Source organism: Heterodontus francisci, chromosome 9 (genome assembly GCF_036365525.1).
Source record: "Heterodontus francisci isolate sHetFra1 chromosome 9, sHetFra1.hap1, whole genome shotgun sequence".
In the NCBI taxonomy this organism is placed as follows: domain Eukaryota; kingdom Metazoa; phylum Chordata; class Chondrichthyes; order Heterodontiformes; family Heterodontidae; genus Heterodontus; species Heterodontus francisci.
Window position 1 is genome coordinate 110,739,112 of NC_090379.1, and position 15,862 is coordinate 110,754,973.

At 42.8% G+C, this 15,862-nt stretch overlaps 1 protein-coding gene across 1 annotated transcript; it reads left to right on the top strand.

Moving 5' to 3' along the window:
• The first annotated feature begins 1,184 nt into the window (after positions 1–1,184).
• LOC137373391 (EEF1A lysine methyltransferase 3-like) lies at positions 1,185–13,714 on the top strand. Its single transcript, XM_068038207.1, has 3 exons — positions 1,185–1,355; positions 2,538–2,649; positions 13,296–13,714. Exons 1-3 carry the CDS (start codon positions 1,185–1,187, stop codon positions 13,712–13,714), a joined length of 702 nt encoding a protein of 233 aa, XP_067894308.1.
• Positions 13,715–15,862: the final 2,148 nt, after the last annotated feature.

A 15,862-nucleotide genomic window follows, 5' to 3' on the forward strand; every position in this document is an offset into this window, starting at 1 on the left:
TCTCGATGCCTCCGCAAATGGTAACAGTTTTTCTCTATTTACTCATGATTTTGAATACCTCTATCAAATCTTATTTCAGCTTTCTTTTCTTTAAGGGGAACAACAACCCTAGCTCCTCCAATCTATCCACATAACTGAAGTCCCTCCACCATTCTCAGCAATATTTTCTGGGCCCTCTCGAAAAACTTTACAGCCTTCCTAAAGGGTATTGTCCAGAATTGTTGAAGCCGAATCAGTGCGTTGTGGGTTTCATGCGTTCTAATCGCGCTCTCTGGCTTTTCGGCAAAACTCTGGGCAGCGCAGAATAAAAAAATGTTCTCTTTTTATCGCTTTACTCAGGGATTTAACGTACGGAGCACTATGTTAGTGCAAATTGTTGTGGTCATTGTCCCTCACACTTCATCGCTACAATTCGCGCTGAACGAAACAGCGTCTCTCTGATGCAAATATACATGTCAAGGTCCTTTGCCTTTCATCCCCACCCCCACATGACTAACCAGGTCTCCTGCTGGCCACGGTTTCCTGATTCGGGGCCTGCGGATATATAGCCTGTAGCGAAGAAAGGAATCATCTCCGAAGACCCGATCTCAATTTAACAGGTGACATTGACCATTTATCCCACATGGTATTATTTCTTCTGCAAATTGTAATCATTCCTGAACATTTAACTGCGCTCTTCTCCCACAAATCGCCTTTCCTATGTTTCTGTTTTATTTCCAATTAATTTGCACGACAGTCCGTTTATTATTGAGATACCTGCCAGATCTAAGCAAATAATCCAGATTAACTTCTTCATCCTGGACAGAGGGCTTCTGTTTGAAAGTATCGTCTTATGAGCTCTGCTGTCTGTTCAGATGGATGCAAAGTACTGCATGACACTAATTGAAGAAGGGATATCCTAATGTCCTAGCCAGCCTTTTTGCTCAATCAACAGCGCGAACGCATATTAAATTAATATTTATCTCATTGCTGTTTGAGGAAACATGTTGTTCGTCTACATAAGTGCCTTAAGCTCATTGGCTTTGAGGAGGCTTGGGACGTCCCGAAGACTCGAGGACGCTATATAAATGCTAATTCCACTATTTCCAGAAGCCTTCATCCAGTTTCACTCCCGCGGCAGAAGCGAATCCCATTGCAGCTCACAACGGATCCACCAGGAGAATTACACAGGAAGATTAAAGAGGATGACTACAGTACGTAGACTCGGCCGTTCCAGCGACGATGCCCCAAAGGAAGGGGCTTGTGATTCGAATGCCATCGTATATGAGAACAAATACGAGTTCTGCAGATACAGTTTAAAAATCGCCCGATTCGTCAATGCTCATCTTGGCTTTTCTGCTTATGTCTGGGCAGCTGTAAGTCAACTAGATTAATCGAATAGGGGCAAAGCCGGTCTGTCACATCTTAAACATTTGTCAGAAAATTTCAGCCTTTTTGTTTACAATGCCTCTGTCCTAGTTGTAGTGAGTTTGGAACCTTCCGATTCAGAAACAAAAATCCGGGTTTCGGGAATAAATCAGTAAGCTGGCACTTCTTGTCCACTGTCCGTATGTAGACTAGACCATGCACATCTCACACACGTTTGAAACCGAACAACATACTTTTCTGTGCTCTCAATCCTTGGTTTTCGTACGGGTTAAAAGCTCTGTGCAGCTAGTTAAATAATCTACCCTCACTGATACCGGTGGGGTGTTTTATGTTTTTATTTCCCCCTCTTCTCCTGGAGTTGCTGGCCTGTGCTGCTCCACAACCACTTTCCCCTTTCCTCGCCCTAACTGAAGGGAAGCGTCTACAGAGGCTGTCGGTAATATTGCTGAGGCCAGCGCTAACCTCATAGGCCGCGCACCTGAGGGAAAAGTCTTTGGCTGGTATTCACGAGGGTGCTTAAAGCAGCGCAGGCCATTAGTGAAAACAGGGGCCTTCCAGTCCTTTGACACTCGGTGCCATAACCAGTGCTGGATCTCCATATGGAGCCATTGGTGCAGCTGTGACTGCGTTCTGAACAGTCGAATCAAGGACTTGGTGGGACTGTGCGATATTATGGGCGGGGAGAGGAGACGATGCAGCAGATTGGTTCACTCCTTTAGAGAAGAGAAAAATACTGCGGATGCTGGAACTCTGAAATGAGAACAGAAAGTGCCGGAAATACTCAACAGGTCTGGCAGCATCTGTAGAGAGATAAACAGAGTTAACTTTTCAGGTTTGTGACCTTTCATCAGAAAAGATCCGGCACTTTCTGTTCTCATTTCTTAGCTCACTCATTTGATTACTTTATAGCTTCTGGAAGACTTTGCATCAGCAAGAGAGAGCAAGTGCACGCTGCCCGTGCGGAGACCCTCCAGTGTTGATCAGAACTTACTGGGAGGCGCTTGATAGCATCGGATAGACAGCAGTTCTTAGGTGTTTTCCTTTGTCCCTGCAGGGAGTTGTTTATACTAAGATCCTGTCCTTCTTTGAGAACAGGCGTCGGAATACAAGAGATCTGCATCACTCTCGGAATGAGTTATTCCTAAAGCACATGTGTTCCACATTTTCAGGGGGTTGCCCTCTGCCGGTACTTTGAGAAGGAGAACATTAGTTTTACTGGCCAGAAAGTGATTGAGCTCGGTTCGGGCACCGGAATCGTAGGCATTTTAGCCACCTTACTCGGTAAGTGAGAGAACTATTCTGAACCGCATTACTTTGTTAACTTCAGAACGGAATATGGACAACAATGGCAACACTTGACTATGTCGGGAAAACACTGTTACCAGTCCGAGAATGATAGATGACGTTGATTAACTCCCTTGCCGTTACTTAACATGTATTGGGATGAATTCGCTCTTCCTGCTTTTTTATTTTAGCCTTAAACGTTTAGTTTTAGTCGTATACTCTTCAAACAGAATGTAAACGAGGCCTAAAAACTTTCCAAACTATAATGCCGCTCCCATGAAAATGTTCGTCTATCCTTTCGGGTGACTGCGAATTCACTGATCACACTGTTCGAAGAAGAGTAGCGGAGTTCTCCTGGTGTCCTAGACACCATTTATCCCTCAACCAATATCACCCAAAACAGATTAACGTTTCATTTCTCACATATCTCTTCGTTTGAGTGTACAGTGAGTAAATTGGACATCAAGCCGATGCTGTTTGGCAACAGTTAAATTGGAAGTTATTAGAATTTGAATTCGCTCGAAATTCACCATTCGATTAGACATGAAACAAAGGGCCCTGAGCCTGACAGACAATAAAGGCACACGACATAGGTAGGAAGAGGGATGATGTCCTGAAAGAAGATTTTAGAGAGTTAGGAAAGAGATTAAAAAGCAGGGCCTCAAAAGCAGTAATCTCAGGATTATTCCCAATGCAACATGCTAGTGAACATAGGAATAGGAGGATTGAATGATTGAACATTTGGCTGGAGGATTGGTGTAGGAGGGAGGGAATCAGATTTCTGAGGCATTGGGACTGGTCTGGGGCATTGGGACCTGTACAAGATGGAAGGGTTGCACCTTGGCAAGACTGGGACTAATATCCTCGCAGGGAGATTTGCTAGTGCTGTTGGGGAGGATTAAACTAGATTGGCAGGGGGGTGGGAGCCTGACAGGGAGTTCAGATTAGAGGGAAGTAAAACTGGTAACAGGAAGTACAAAAGTAGTAATAGGATCAGAATGCGGAATAATGTTAAAAAGACAATATTAAGGGATTCAGTCTGAATCTGAATGCATGCAGCATTGGCAACAAGGTAGATGATTTGAAGACACAAATAGAGGTAAATGGGTATGATTTAATTGTCATTACAGAGACGCGGTTACAGGGTGACCAAAACTGTCAACTGCTTATTCAAGGATATTCGTCATTTAGGAAAGATAACCAAAAAGGAAAAGGAGCTGGGGTAGCGCTCTTAATAAGGGGTGTGATCAGTGTATTCGTGAGAGAGGATCTCAGATCGAAGGATCAAGTTGTAGAATCAGTTTGGGCGGAGCTAAGAAACAACAAAGGGCAGCAAACATTGGTGGGAGTTGTTTATAGGACACCAAACCATAGTGATAATGTTGGGCACAGTATAAATCAGGAAATTAGAGGTGCACGTAAAATGGGTAATACAGCAATAATGGGCAACTTCAATTTACATATAGACTGGGTAAACCTAATCACCTCTACTGTGGAGGATGAATTCCTGGAGTGTGCACGAGATGGGTTTCTGGTGCAGTATGTTGAAGAACCTACTTGGGATCAGGCTATTTTAGACTTAGTATTATGTAATCGGAAAGAGATAACAAATACCTTGTTGTAAATAGTGACCATAATATGATACAATTTTACATTAAGTTTGAAACTGATATAGTTCATTCTGAAAGTCGGTTTGTAAATCTGAACAAAGGAAACTACGAAGGTATGAGGGGCACATTGGCGATGGTAGATTGGGAAAATATAGTAAAAGGGCTGGAGTTTGTGCTGGAGGCAGGATTCCCAGTGCTGGGCAGAAAATGCAGGGTTAACCCCGACTCTGTCTTTTCGAGCCCCCAGCATCCCCTCTCCCGCAACCCCCAAGCGATCCTCCGGGTTTTTTTGATTCAAAGTTTTAGGGGCAGCATTGCGTCCCTTTAAAGACTTTAAAGAGACGGGGATCCTGCCTCCTAGAATTTCCGACCAATCGGATGGCTGATCAGTGCCACCGAGAGCAGTGGCCACTGCAGAGGCCTCAGATCCAAGCTCAGCGGTGGCACCCAGAATCGAGATAGGTGAGGCAGGGGCACTGGGGCCAGTCCCGACGTCCCGGGTGAGAAGGTGTTTGTGTAGTCCAAGGGAAGCAGGTCCCAGGGTGATAAAGCTGTTCCTAGTGGGCTGCTTCTGTGGGCCACAAATTCCCATTGGAGATGGGACCAACCCCACACCCGTCCCCCACGCAAGATCGCAGGGAGGATGCCTCGTTTTACCAGGCATCCTCCCCGTGCGGCAGAACCCGCGCTGCCCACCACATATAAGATCCCAGCAGTGCTGGGAAGAGGTCTCTATTTGTCCGTTAATAGGCCACATGCCCTCTGGGTGGGAAGGTTGCCATCAGCTTATCCTGCAACCGCTTCTGAACCCATCTTAGGATGCCTCACAAAATCCTGGCCACAGATTTGATGGTAGACAGGCAATGGCTAGTATTGAAAGTAGTATTACATAGTCTACAAAACATATACATTCCTCTAAGAGACAAAAATCCAAAGGGAAAGATGAATCAACTAACAAAAGAAATTAAAGATTGCATTAGATCAAAGGAAGTGGCTTGCAAGGTTGCCAGAAAAAGTGGTAAGCCCGAGGATTGGGAGCGATTTAGAATCCAGCAAATGATGACTAAGAAACTGATAAAGAAAGGGAAAAGAGAATATGAATGCAAGATAGCGATAAACATAAAGGCGGACTATAAAAGTTCCTTTAGGTATGTGAAAAGAAAAAGGTTAGCAAAGACAAATGTGCCATTACAGGCAGAGACAGGATAATTTATAATGGAGAATAGGGAAATGGCAAAGAAACAAAACAATTACTTTGAGTCTGTCTTCACGGAGGAAGATACAGAAAATCTCCCAGAAACAGTAGGGAACCAAAGGGCTTGGGAAAATGAGCAACTGAAAGAAATTAATATTATGAAGAGATAATATTCGAAAGATTAACTGTATAGAAGGTTGGTTAATCCCCTGGACCAGATAAACTACATTCCAGGGTATTGAAGGAGGTGGCTATAGAGATAATGAATGCATTGGTGGTTATCTTTCAAAGTTATACAGATTTTGGAAAGGATCCTGTAGGCTGGAAAGCAGCAAATGTAACCCTACTATTTAAGAAAGGAGGGAGAGAGAAAATGGAGAACTACAGACCTGTTAGATTGACATCAGTAGTAGTGAAAATGTTAGACTATATTCTCAAGGTTGTGATTACTAAAAATTTAGAAAATAATGATATGATTCGGCAGAGTCAACATGGATTTATGAAAGGGAAATTACGTTTGACAAACCTGTTGGAGTTTTTTGAGGATGTTGCTTGTAGCATAGGTAAGGGGAAACCAGTGGATGTGGTGCATTTGGATTTTCAGAAGGCTTTTGATAAAATCCCATACAGGAGGTTAGTCAACAAAATTAGGGCATATGGGATTGGGGGTAATATACTGGCGTGGGTTGAGAATTGGTTAACAAAAGGAAAATGGTTAACAGAAGGAATGCAGAGAGTAGGAATAATTAGGTCATTCTCAAGATGGAAGGCTGTTACTAGTGGGATACCGCAAGGAGCAGTGCTGTGGCCAAAGCTGTTCACAATTTGTATCAATGATTTGAAAGAGGGGACCAAATGTAACATTTTCAAATTTGTTGATGACACAAAACTAGGTGCGAATGTAAGCTGTGAGGAGAATGCAAGGAGGCTTCAAGGGTCTTGGACAGGCTAAGTGAGTGGACAAACTATGACAGATGGAATACAATGTGAGTAAGTGAGAAGTTATCCACTTTGGTAGGGGGGGAAAAAACAGAAAGTCAGCGACTTATCTTATTAAATGGTGAGAGGTTGGGAATTGTTGATGTCCAAAGGGACCTCGCTGTTCTTGTTCATGAGTCACTAAAAGCTACCATTCAGGTGCAGCAAGCAATTAGGAAGGCAATTGATATGTTGGCCTTCATTGAAAAGGGATTTGAGTACAGGAGTAAAAATGCCTTGCTGCAATTATATTGAGCCTTGGTGAGAACGCATCTTCGGTATTGTATACACTTTTGGTGTCCTTATCTAAGACAGGATATATTGTCCACGGAGGGAATGCAACGATGGCTCACCAGACTAATACCTGGGATGGAGGGATTGTCTTATGAGCTGAGATGGAGGAAATTGGGCCTGTATTATCTAGAGTTTTGAAGAATGAGAAGTGATCCAATTGAAACTTACAGCATTCTTACAGGGCGTGACGGGGTGGATGTACATTGGATGTTTCCCGTGGGGACACAGTCTCAGAGTAAGGGGTAGGCTATGCAGGACTGAGATGAAGAGCAATTCCCTCACTCAGAGGTTGGTGAATCTTGAAATTCTCTATCCCAGAGGGCTGTGGAAGCTCAATCATTGAGCATGGCCAAGACAGAAATCGATAAATATCTGGATACTAAGGACATCAAGGGATAGGTGGATAGCACGGGGCAGTGGACATACGAACATCCAAGCATCCGCATCTGGAGCAGAAATAGGTCGCCCCTCGAGCCTGCTCGATACGATCATGGTTGGTCTGTTTCTGTCTCGAATTCCAAACTCCCATCTACCCCGATAATCATTGATTCCCTTGCCTAACAAGAATCTATCTATCTCTGCCTTAAAAATAGTCAATGACCCCGTCTCCACCACCTTCTGAGGCAGAGAATTCCAAAGTCACACAACCCTCTGAGAGGAAAAAATTATCTTCATCTCTGTCCTTAAAGGCCGTCCCCTAATTTTAAAACAGTGCCCTCTAGTTCTGGACTCACCCACAAGAGGAAGCATCCTTTCCACAATCAGCTTGTTAAGACCGTTCAGGATTTGATATAATTAAATCAAGTCTATGCCCCACTCTTCTAAACTCCAGTGAAAAGAAGCCCATTCTGTCCAACCTTTCCTCATAAGACTATCCGCTCATTCCAGGTATCAATCTAGTAAACCTCTTCTGAACCGCCTCCAACGTATTTACATCCTTCCTTAAATAGAGAACAAAACTGCACACAGTATTTGAGATGTTATCTCACCAATGCCCTGTATAACTGAAGCATCACATCCTTACTTTAATTTTCAATTCCTCTCATAATAAAGGATAGCATTCCGTTAGCCGTCTTTATTACCTGCTGTACCTGCACACTAACTTTTTGTGACTCATGCACTAGAACACCTAGATCCCTCTGCACCTCAGAATTCTGCAGTCATTCTCCATTTAAGTAATACTCTGCTTTTTTATTCTTCTTGCCAAACTGAACAACTTCACATTTTCCCACATTATACTCCATCTGTCATATTTTTGCCCACTCACTCAACCTATCTATATCAGTGTGCAAGCTCCTTATGTCCTTTTCATAACATACTTCCCTACCTATTTTTGTGTCCTCTGCAAATTTAGCTACAATGCCATTGCTCCCCTCGTCTAAGTCATTGATATAAATTGCAAAAAGTTGAGGCCCAAGCACAGACCCTTGAGGGACTCCACTCGTCACATCCTGCCAAACAGAAAAGGACCCATTTATGAATTAAAACAAGAAATGCTGGAACCACTCAGCAGGTCTGGCAGCATCTGTGAAAAGAGAAGCAGAGTTTACGTTTCGGGTCAGTGACCCTTCTTCGGAACCCATTTATGAATATTCTCCGTTTAATGCCAGCCAGCCTACCTTCTATCCATGCTAATATCTTACCCCCTACACCATGAGCTCCTACTTTGCGCAATAACCTTTTATGTGGCAGTTTGTCAAATGCCTTCTGGAAATCTAAGTATAGTTCGTTAACGGGCTCCTCTTTGCCCACAGTGCATGTTACTCCTTCAAAGAACTTCAGTAAATTGGTTAAGCATAATTTCCCTTTCACAAAACCATGCTGACTTCCCGATTACCTTGATTGTTTCTAAGTGCCCAGCTATAGCCTCCTTAATGATCAATTCTAGCACCTTCCCCACGACAGACGTCAAGCTAACTGGCCTATAGTTACCTGTTTTCTGCTTCCCCCACATCTTGAATAGAGGGGTTATATTTACTACTTTCCAGTCTGAAGGAACCTTTCCAGAATCTAGCGGATTTTGAAATAATTAACTCCAACGCATCTACTACTTCATTAGCCACCTCGTTTAAGACCATCAGGACCCAGGGACGTGTCAGCTCGCAGTTCCATCAGTTTGCTCAGTACCACTTCCCTGGTGATTGTAATTTCACCAAGATCCTCTCTTCGTTCAACGTCCTGATTTACAGCTATTACTGGAATGTTTTTTGTATCCTCTATAGTGAAGACAGAAGCAAAATATTTGTTCATTTCATCCGCCATTTCCTTATTATCGACTATTAACCTCCCATTCTCACTCTCTGGAGGACCAACACTCACTTTACTTACTCTTTTCCTTTTCAAATACCTGTAGAAACTCTTGCTATCCGTTTTACATTTCTAGCTAGCTTCCTCTCATACTCTATTTTTTTCTCCAGATTAACCTTTTAGTCATTCTCTGCCGTTCTTGATATTCTGAACAAACGTCTGACCTGCTGCTCATCTTTGCACAATTATAGGCTTTTTTCTTAAGTTTGATGCTTTCCTTAACTTTTTTAGTTTTCCATGGATGGTGGGTCCTCCCCTTACAATTTTTCTTTATAGTAGGAATATACGTATTCAGAGAATTCTAAAATATCCCTTAAATGTCTGCCACTGCTCCTCCATTGAGCTATCTCCCAGTCTAGTCACCCAGTTCACTTCAGCTAGCTCAGCTTTCATGCCCACACAGTTGCCCTTATTCAAGGTTAAACTACTAGTCTTGGACCCACTCTTGTCTCTTTCAAACTGGATGTAAAAGTCAATGATTTTGTGGTCCCTGCTACCTAGAGCTGCCTTTACTCTGAGGTCATTAATTAATCCTGTCACATAACACAATATCAAGTCTAATATAACATGCTCTCTGGTTGGTTCCAGAACGTGCTGCTCTACGAAACTATCTCGAAAGCATTCTATGAACACTTCATCCAGGCTACTATTGCCAATCTGATTTTTCCAGTTTATATGTAGATTAAATTCACCCACGATTATTGCCATCCCTTTTTCACAAGGACCCAATATTTCTTCTTGTATACTTCGTCCTACATTGCCATTACTGTTTGGGGGCCTGTCGACCACTCCCTTCAGAGACTTCTTTCCTCTACCATTTATCATCTCCACCCTCCTGAAGTCCCCAGCATCACAGGTGCCAGTCTTCAGCCAACTCGATTCACTCCACGTGATATCAAGAAACAACTGAAGGCATTGGATGCAGCAAAGGCTAAATGACCTGACAGCATTCGGGCAATAGTACTGACGGCCTGTCCCCCTGAACATGTCGCACCCCTAGCCAGCTGTTCCAGTACAGCTACAACATTGGCATCTACATGGCAAAGTGGAAAATTACCCAGGTGTGTCCTGTACATAAAAATCATCCAACCCGGCCAATTACCACCCCATCGGTCTACTCTAAATCATCAGTAAAGTGATGGAGGTTTCATTGACAGTGCTATCAAGTGGTACCTGATTAGCGATAACCTGCTCAGTTACGCTCAGTTTGGGTTATGCCAGGGCCACTCAACTCCTGACCTCATTACCACCTTGGTTCAAACATGGACAAAAGAATTGAACTGAAGATGTGAAGTGAGAGTGACTGCCCTTGACATCAAGGCAGCATTTGACCGAGTATGGCATCAAGGAGCCCTAGCACAACTGGAGTCAATGGGAATCAGGAAGAAACCTCTCTGCTGTTTAGAATTGTACCTAGCACAAAGGAAGATGGTTGTAGTAATTGGAGGTCAGTCATCTCATCTCCCGATCCAGGACATCACTGCAGGAGTTCTTCAGGGTAGTGCCATAGGCCCAACCATCTTCATCTGCTTCATCAATGATCTTCCTTCAGTCATAAGGTCAGAAGTGGGGATGTTCGCTGATGATTGCACAATGTTCAGCACCATTTGCGACTCCACAGATACTGAAGCAGTCCATCTGAAAATGCAACAAGACCTGGAAAATATCCAGGCTTGGGCTCATAAGTGGCAGGTAATATACACGCCAGTGCCAGGTAATGACCATCTCCAACAACAAAGAATCTAATGATCTCCCTTGACCTTTAATGGCATTACGATCACTGAATCCCCCACTATCAACACCCTGGGGGTTACCATTGACCAGCACCTGAACTGGAGCAGCCATATAAATACCGTGTCTACAAGAGCAGGTCAGAATCTAGGAATCCTGTGGCGAGTAACTCACCTCCTGACGCCCCAACGCCTGTCCGCCATCTACAAGGCACATGTCTGGAGTGTGATGGAATACTCTCCACTTGCCTTGATGGGTGCAGTTCCAACAACACTCAAAAAGCTGGACACCATCCAGGACAAAGTCGATGCTTGATTGGCACCCCGTCCACAATCATTCACTCCATCCACCATTGAGGCACAGTGGCAGCAGTGTGTACCATCTTTTTTTTATTCACTCATGGGATGTGGGCATCACTGTCTAGGGCAGCATTTATTATCCATCCCGAATTTCCCTTGAGAAGGTGGTGGTGAGCTTCCTTCTTGAATCGCTGCAGTCCATGTGAGGTAGGTGCACGCATAGTGCTGTTAGGAAGGGAGTTCCAGGATTTTGACCCAGCAACAGTGAAGGAACAGCGATATAGTTCCATATCAGGATGATGTGTGACTTGGAGGAGAACTTGCAGGTGGTGGTGGTCCCATACATTTGCTGCTTTTGTCCTTCTAGTTGGTAGAGCTCACGGGTTTGGAAGGTGCTGTCTAAGGAGCCTTGGTGCGTTGCTGCAGTGCATCTTGTGTCTTAGATGCTGTGAATGCAACGCTCAGCTTCGGCCGATTGGGCACAAAAATGTAGACCACAAGAACAGCTTGCATGTAAATAGTGTCTTAACTGGTAAAACATCCCAATGCACTTCAGGTGAGTGCAAGTAGACAAAGAAGGAGACATTGAGATGATGGAGTAACAGATTGTTAAGTAGTAGGTTTAAGGAGCGTTTTAAAGTAGGAGATAGATAGAGGTGGAGAGTTTAGGGAGGGAAATGAGAGCTTAGGGCTCAGGATGCTGCAGGCATGGTCTCCAATGCTGCCGTGCTGGGAGTGCGCGATGCGCCACAGCCCAGAGTTGAAGGAAGGAGAAATTTTTGAGCGTTGTAGAGTTGGGGAAGATCAGAGAAATAGTTATTTGCGAGGCCATGCAGGAAATAAAACATGAGGATGATCGTTGTAAAATGAACTACTGTAATGAACAATTGTAAGATTAAACGTAAACACGGATTCTCCGATATACTTTTGGTGCGAATCTCCGAGTCCCACATACATGAGCTGAGGAACAGATTCTTTCCTGATCCATTTGTTGCTGTGTAATTGATAAGATTGATCGGATGTACCGAACTACATAAGACTGCATTTATATAAGGCTTTGGTGAGATCACACCTGGAATAACATTTACAGTTTTGGTCCCCTTATCTAAGGAAACATATAGTTGCCTTGATGTGGGAGGTGGGGGGCGGGGATTCGGGGTTGGCGTGGGATGGGGGAGCGGGCAGATGGTGAAATGAAAATTTAATAGATTATTCCCTGGTATTAAAGGCTGCATATGAAGAGAGATTGAGTAGAATGGGCCTTTATTCTCTGAAATTTTAAAGAATGAGCGGTACTCTTAATAATATATAGATAATTATTATAGGCTTGACAGGATAAATGCTGACAGGCTATTTCCCCTGGCCGGAGAGTCAGAAACTAGGGGCCATACTCCCAAGATAAGAGGTCGACTGTTTCGGACTGAGATGAGGAGACACTTCTTCACTCACCGAGTTTTGAATATTTGGAATTCCCTACCGCAGAAAGCTGTGACTGCTCAGTCAACGATTTTATTCAAGATTGTGATCGACAGATTTTGGGTCACTAAGGGAATCAAGGGATATAGAGGTAGGACGGGGAAGTGGTCTTATTGAATGGCAGAGCAAGCTTGAGGGCATAAAACCTACTCCTGCTTCAATTTCTTTTCTTATGTACTTATCCAGGCTACACTAATCCCCGGATACACGGTCTCCACATTTTTTCCCAAGCTATATCTTGGCAGAATATAATTCGTCGGAACTTAAGTGAACTGTGACAGTAATTTATTTCTGCTAACTAGGGTATTCAATGTGGAAACAGCTTTCTGAGACCGAATAAATTGAAAAACCAGCTGATCTGAATTTTTTGTGACGCCAGCTGTTGCATAAACGTGCCGAAGAATATAATCTCGAATTTTAAAAAATGTATGCTGGTTGTTGACGTGAACAGGTCGGTCGCAGTGCTGCAATTGAAACTCGATACTGGTATCTTACGGAGGTGTACAATCGAGAGTTTCATCTGTTGACTTTTTTTTATTAAAATAAAACCACCCAGTTTGTATATTTTATAGTGATACTGTTGACAGAGTACCCATCACGGGAGCAACGTAACATGGCACAGTACTGCCTGGCACTCTGTGGGCTCTACTTAATAACAGTTCTTGGCAGAGATGTTGCCTTTTGCTAGATGATCACAATGTAGGGTAGTCGAGGGTAAACCGAAATGGACATGGATTTTTTTTCTCTCCTCAGGTGGAGATGTCACCATGACAGATAAACCGAACGTCCTGAAGCAAATAGAAAACAATGTCTCCATCAACATCCCCAGTGCCTGCAGACACCGTATCAAGGTCCGCGCCCTGACATGGGGTGAGGACAACTCTAATTTTCCGACCGACTATGACTTCATCCTGGGTTCGGATATTGTATATAGCTCAGTTACTTACCCGGCTCTAATAGAAACATTGCTCTATCTTGCCAGCCAAGGGGCTACAATCTACCTCTCTTCCGAATTACGCAAGAGTAACGCCTCCCCCTCTTTCCATCAGATACTCTTACCTCGGTATTTTAACTGTCAGGTGGTTGACAGGTTAGAGGACAAAGATGTTATTGTGTACAAGATGACCAAAATTGGTAGAAATTCTGGAGATTGTCTCCCAAGCAAAGACTGAAATCTGCTGGCCGCTGAACCTAACATGGAGATTGTAAGAACCTCGAATCACCGGCCATTTAAAAGTCTGCAGAAATATTCAATGTTCGGTTTTAATTTGCGCCTCGATCCAATTTGGCCCTTTCTACTAGGTGACATGACCTCCCAGGCCCCGATTTCTTCCTCCTGCAACGTCTAAATGCCTAGTTGCCCAATCGGACAATTTAGGGATCGTGTTGGTGAATCTTATCACCAAGTGTTCGTAAAGTAATCATGAAAATAGATGGACAATTCAAATTCAAGCATGGCAAATTAAGCGCTTAATTTCAATTTGGTTATTTGCAGGATGACACCAGTAAAATGACGAGGGAAGCTGATAATCGCGGCCAGGTATTCTACGTTTTTATGTATACACATGCGGTTAACTCTTAACCTTCTTTGGTCACCAGCAGCACAATTACAAGTGACTCATTACCATTAGCTTCAGCCTTGGATATCGGCAAAACAAATTTAAAAATATTGCGGCAGCGAAAGCCTGTTTTTTTTTTTGTCTACATCTCAGAAGTGAATACTGTGGCCGTCAGTGCTGAGTTCAGTTCATTCTACAAAGACAACGGACAATATACCCTTCCTGATCTACCTGGCCTATTATTCCACTACACGCTGCACTGACGAACCATGCTATTAAACGAATTATTCCTTTATTAGTAACGCTCACTGCTACACCACTTGTTAGGTTAATTTGAAGTGTGTCTCCCCTTTACAAGGCAGGAACATCGAAACATGAAAGCAATGTCTCTTAACCATCGCATATTTCTTCATCTGTCATGTCTTGGTAGACTGAATAACCATTCAAGTAGTTTGCCTCCAGGATATTGACAACATTTGTTCTAGAAGTAGGTCAAGTATACACACTAGTTTATGTTTAAATTATTTATATAACATTGATAAGGCAAGTTTGTATTTTAAATGTACTTAACACAGTAATGAGTGGAAAAGTGTACAGCAGACAAATGTACATTTTGTCATTTCCTCTCATGATCCAAGGATATTGGGACTCAACTCCTTTAACCAGTTTTATTAACGATTGCACATAATTTTCCTCCATTGAATGCAGACTCTATTGGAGAGATTAAATTAGTCGGATAATTCAAATTTCTGGCAAAAAATAGAGTTCTTTGGTCATTGTGAGTGTTTAATTTCCTTGCTTATTGAATGGTGGTGCTGTATATCCTTGTTAAGTAAATATACACATGTGAAGTGCATTTTCCTGTATTGTGTGGCTGTACGCAATGCGATTTCTAGTAAAATTAGTACATGCAGCTTAAACATTGTGGTGATAGCCACAGTCCTGTCAAGTCAGGGATTTATATTGGGCGGCACTGAAATAATCGACGTAATATTGCTTTGTGAATGTGAATATGCAACGTACCGTACAAACAGCCAGCTCCCATGGCCTTCTGCGATTGACATCCAATTAATGCTCCTTCTATTCAGATACAGATATAATGCTAGCTTCTCAATGCATATACTGTTATGTGAGATTGAAACCAGCTAATTCTGATCCAATATATGCTGCTGTAAAGCATTTAACACATTAACACGATCTCAGCTGATGCAGTGTAATTGTAATTGAGTTGCACCGTGTTACGTTACGTCCAGTTTATATAGTGCCATTGTGAATCTGGAAGCACATTTTATTGTTCTATTCCTGACGATTCTGTTGACGAATGAATGAATAGATTTATTGAAATAAAACAACTGTCTGTAATAGAGTAACCAGCGTCCTGTCCCAAAAGAGTTCACTTTAAGCTGAACAAACAGGTAATAATTGTTGAATACTGTTATTGCAGTTCAACACTTTGCTCACAAGGGGTATCTGAGTGGGTTCTGGATCTTTTGATCTGAGTCGCTTCGTGTAACATTTCGAAGAAAATTGAGTTTATTCTGTTTATCCTGTATTATAGGCAGTTTTTTTATTCTACGTCATAAAATTTAACCAGATTTACTTAAAGAAAACCCAAGCTGTTGACATACAATAGTAACAGAAGAGGCAATATCTCTGCAATTAGAATCAAAGTGATGTCAATGTGTAAATGCTGTCAATTATAATTCCTGTTCCTGAGATAAAATTAGTTTGACTTGAGAATATAACCAAGCTGACATGCGC